The sequence below is a fragment of the Rhagoletis zephyria genome, unplaced genomic scaffold (assembly GCF_001687245.7).
Source record: "Rhagoletis zephyria isolate East Lansing unplaced genomic scaffold, Rhagoletis_zephyria_1.1 Rzeph_scaffold_00067, whole genome shotgun sequence".
Taxonomy (NCBI): domain Eukaryota; kingdom Metazoa; phylum Arthropoda; class Insecta; order Diptera; family Tephritidae; genus Rhagoletis; species Rhagoletis zephyria.
The window spans coordinates 199,013-204,077 of NW_016157151.1; the positions used below are offsets into that span (position 1 = coordinate 199,013).

Consider the following 5,065-nt stretch of genomic DNA (forward strand, 5'->3'; position numbering starts at 1 on the left):
GACTTTTGGGACCTATTTGCGGATTTTTGGGACTTTCGGGACTATTTCTCCATTTGTGGACTTTCGGGACCATTTCGAGATTTTTGGGACTTATTTAGGAATTTTGGTACTTTAAGAACTAATTCAGGATTTTTGAGACGTATTTCGGATATTTGGGACTATTTCGGGATGCTCGGAACTATTTTCGGGATTTTTGGGGCTTTCGGGAGTATATCGATTTTTTGGGACTAATTTTGGACTTTGGAACTTTCGGGATTTTCAGGAGTATTTCGAGATTTTTGGGACCTATTTCCAGATTTTTGCAACTTTCGGGACCATTTCTCCATTTGTGGAAGTTTCGGGACCATTGCGAGATTTTTGGGACTTATTTAGAAATTTTTGGACTTTGGGAACTAATTCGGGATTTGGGACTTATTTCGGATTTTTGGGACTTTCGGGACTATTAAGGATTTCTTGGATCTATTTTCGAGATTTTTGGGGCTTTCGGGAGTATACCGATTTTTTTGGGACAATATTTGGATTTTTGGAACTTTCGGGATCATTTCGGGATTTTCAGGAGTATTTCGGGATTTTTTGAAATAATTTCGGATTTTTGGGACCATTTCTCCATTTGTGGGACTTTCGGGGCCATTGCGAGATTTTTGGGCCTTATTTAGGAATTTTGGGACTTTGGGAACTAATTCCGGATTTTTGGGAATATTTCGGATTTTTGGGACTTTCGGGACTATTTCGGGATGCTCGGAATATTTTCGGGATTTTTGGGGCTTTCGGAGTACATCGATTTTTTTGGGACTAATTTTGGATTTTTGGAACTTTCGCGACATTTTCGGGATTTTCAGCAGTATTTCGGGATTTTTTGCAATAATTTCGGATTTTTGGGACTATTTCGGATTTTTGGGAGTTTTGGGACTATTTCGGATTTTTGGGAGTTTTGGGACTATTTCGGATTTTTGGGACCATTTCTCCATTTGTGGAACTTTCGGGACCATTGCGAAATTTTTGGGACTTATTTAGGAATTTTGGGAATTTGGGAACTAATTCGGGATTTTCGGGACTTATTTCGGATTTTTGGGAGTTTTGGGACTATTTCGGGTTTCTTGTATCTATTTTCCGGATTTTTGGGGCTCTCGGGAGTATATCGATTTTTTTGGGACTAATTTTGAATTTTTCCCAAAAATCCAAAATTAGTCCCAAAAATCCCGAAATACTCCTGAAAATCCCAAAAGTCCCAAAATCAGTTCCGAGAAAACCGAAATAGGCCCGAGAGTCCCAAAAATTCCGAAATACAGCAAAAAACCTCGAAATTACTCCCGAAAATCTCGAAATACACCCGAAAGTTCCAAAAATCTTAAATAAGTCCCAAAAATCTGGAAATAGTCTCGAAAGTCCCAAAAATACCCAAATTACTCCCTTTAATCCCGAAATAGTCCCAAGAGTGCCAAAAATCCGTAAATACCCCGAAAGTCCCAACAGTCCCGATATTAGTTTCGAGAATTCCGAAATAGTCCCGAAAGTCCCAAAAATCCCAAATTAGTTCTCAAAATCCCAAAATTCCTAAATTAATCCCAAGAATGGAGAAATAGTCCCGAAAGTCCCAAAAATCCGAAATTAGTCCCAAAAATCCCGAAATACTCCTGAAAGTCCCAAAAGTCCCGAAGTCAGTTCCAGGAATAACGAAATAGGCCCGAAAATCCGAAAATAGGTCCCAAAAATCCCGAATTAACTCTCAAAATCCCAAAATTCCTAATTAATCCCAAGAATGGAGAAACAGTCCCGAAAGTCCCAAAAATCCGAAATTAGTTCCAAAAGTCCCGAAATGCTCCTGAAAACCCTGAAATGGTTCCGAAAGTCTCAAAAATCCAAAAAGACCCAAAAAAACCGATATACTCCCGAAAGCCCCAAAAATACCGAAATATATTCCGAGAATTATGAATAATCCTGAAATAGTTCCGAAAGTCCCATAGTTCCTAAATTAGTCCGGAAAATTCCGAAATGATCCCGAAAGTCCCAAAAATCCAAAACAAAGTCCCGAAAATCCCGAGATACTCCCGAAAATCTGAAATTATTCCTTAGAATCCCGAAAATTCCAAAAAATCTGGAAACTGTCCCGAAAGTCCCGAAATTACTCCCGACAATCTCGAAATAGACCCGAAAGTTCCAAAAATCCTAAATAAGTCCCAGAAATCTGAAAATAGTGTCGAAAGTCCCAAAAATACATTAATTACTCCCGACAATCACACGAGCCCCGAAAATCCCTAAATAGTCCCGAAAGTTCCAACAGTCCCGAAATTATTCCCGAGAATCCCGAAAACCCCATAAATCCAAAATAAGTTCCAAAAATCTGGAAATAGTCCCAAAAGTCCGAAATATGTCACAAAAATCTCGAAATTAGTCCCGAAAATCCCAATATTAGGTCGGAGAATTCCGAAAGTCCGAAAAATCCGGAAACAGTCCCGAAAGTCCCAAAAACTAGAAATTAATCCTAAAAATCCAAAAATAGTCCAGAAGTCCCAAAAATTCTGNAAGTCCGAAATAAGTCCCAAAAATCCGTAAATAGTCCCGACGTAGTCTAGAAAATCCCGATATTAGTTCCGAGAATCCCAAAATCTCAAACAAAGTTTCCGGGAATCCCTAAAGAATTACGAAATAGCTTCGAAAATCCCAAAATAGTCCCGAAAACCCAAGAAGACCATTTCTAAATCCTGATTTAGTCTGAAGTATCTCTCAAATCTAGAAACAGTTCCCAAATTGAGATGTGGTGAGTTTAGGTGAGGTGAGGTGAGATCGAGTGTGATGAGTTCAACTGTGGTGGGTTAAGATTTGGCGGATTTTGGTGTACCAGTAGGAGGTGTGGTGAGTTTAGGTGAGGTGTGGTGAGTTTGTATGTGGTGAGTTGATTTGAGGAGAGGTGAAGTGAGTTGTGGTAAAGTAAGTTGAGGTGTTAATTCTCTAAATTTCTCCTAAACTATACAGTATTTAGTTTGAAAGTATTTAGCCATCGACTAAAATACCTTGGTACTTTAGTGAAAGTATTTTGCATCCCCAAGGTACCTGAGTACTTAGGACTCCTGCTAAATAAGCCTGCTAAATACTTTCGTTTTTTGTACTTTGGTATCTAGCAGCTCCTAAATACTCAAGTTTTTCTTACTTTAATATCTAATAGCTCCTAAATACCTAAATACTTTTTACTTGAGTATTTAGCACCACCTAAATACCTAAGTAAATAGTACTTGGGTATTTAGCAGCTCCTAAATACCTAAGTAAATAGTACTTGGGTATTTAGTCATCTCAAAATACTAAGTATTTGTGTATTTAGTACCCAAAGTGGTACTTTAAGTACAAAAGTATTTAGGTGTGCCCATCACTGCTTTAAAGGAAAGTTAATTTACGGTAGATACTTTTAGCTTAACTAAAACACTTGGTTTATTTAGGGGAATCTCTTGTTTATAATAATAATAATAATAATAATAATATAATATCTCTTGCTTATTTGCGATTAATCCGAACATCAAACAGTCAAGTATTTATAAACGCCCGAATTAAAAATGCGTATATTTTAGTTTAAAATATTGCTAAACTTATTCCGTTCTTATTCTTCCAAGTTGTATTTGCTTTGTTTTAAAATATGGATAATAATTCATGAGATTAAGTTAACTAACGCACTGTTTAAATGCATTGTTTTAATGATTTTCATCTTAAATAGGGAAATTAGATGTTTACAACAATAGCAGCACCTTTGAAGGTGATTTGGCTACTACTTCCGCTACTACAGGCAGCACCATAGCCGTCGCTTCTACAACATCTACAGCAAATTTTATGCAACAAACAGCCGTGGAATGGTTAGCAGCAATGAACGAAGCTCAGACATCTATTGGTAAGTTTTGACCATGGTATGATGAAGGTATTGGTTATTACCAGGGCTGGCAAAAATGTGCATAAGAAAATTGATATAAGCGCTTTAAGAAGTCCAATAAATAAACATAATATGCTAAATCAGTGAAGTTTTATTTAAATCTTTCGATATTCTTATTCAATAATTTCGGAATTACGGTATAAATTTACATGCCTTTTTAAATTTTCAATCATAAATGATCTTATGCGACAATTAAATTTAATGAAGAATTTGTTAAACTTCTTTCCACATCCCTATATGTATGCAGTTGGAAATAATTAAACTTAATTCTGTTGAAGTAAATAACGCCCTGCGACAACCAAACAATTCCAAAACACAGGAAACTGTCAATATATACTGAGGGAAAAAATATTAAAATCAAATAGAAACGTAATTGATCTTACTATAAACGTCAACGAAAGTACTATTGGTAAATATTCAATTCAATTACGCGCATATTAAAATGGCCGCGTTCGTTCTGAAAAAACATCCGTGAAGTGAATAATCAATATAAAAACCAAAAAAATATATTTAATTTGCATGTTGCCTACAATTTGAATAATCGAATTTGTGTTGTTGTAGCGGCAACTAAACCCCGTTCGGGTCGGTTCCTCCATCAACATTGTCGACTGTTTCAACCTCATTTTCATTGATATTAAAAACTGTTCAAGAGCGTAGGTTTTATTTATTTTTTGTAATAATTTTTAAGGGTAAATATTTATGAATTTGTTGGTCAAAATATAAAAATAATAGTCTTCTCCACCACTTTTTCACACAGAAAAAAACCATATATGCAAAATTTTACTCTAAAATATTCTGTTGAGAAAAAAATGGATCGCAAGGTGGAAAACCGTTATTTTTACTTGTAGGCTGTCGCGAGTTAACGACGCTAACCTAAACACTAGATACATACACATATACATATAATCATTATTCACGAACCAAAATACATACAAACAACTATATGCCCTTTAACCTTGTATGATAACATAATAACAAAGAGAATACGATAGACAAGTATAAACCCGTAAACATCTTTTTAATAACATAAACAATTATATTCGGTGATAAGTAACAAAGCATTATGATAACATAATGCTAAACATGTAAACATCTTTTTATCACCAAACAAACAATAGTTAGAAATAGTATAAATAGATGTAAGTGTAAAAA

At 35.4% G+C, this 5,065-nt stretch overlaps 1 protein-coding gene across 1 annotated transcript in view; it reads left to right on the forward strand.

Annotated features, from left to right (window-relative positions):
* Window positions 1-5,065, forward strand: part of sv (paired box protein shaven) — a 432,076-nt gene that overhangs the window by 80,971 nt on the left and 346,040 nt on the right. The window contains exon 2 of the mRNA XM_017626900.1: window positions 3,704-3,874. Within this exon, the coding sequence (XP_017482389.1) occupies window positions 3,704-3,874 (171 nt within the window). The remainder of the gene's footprint in view (window positions 1-3,703; window positions 3,875-5,065) is intronic.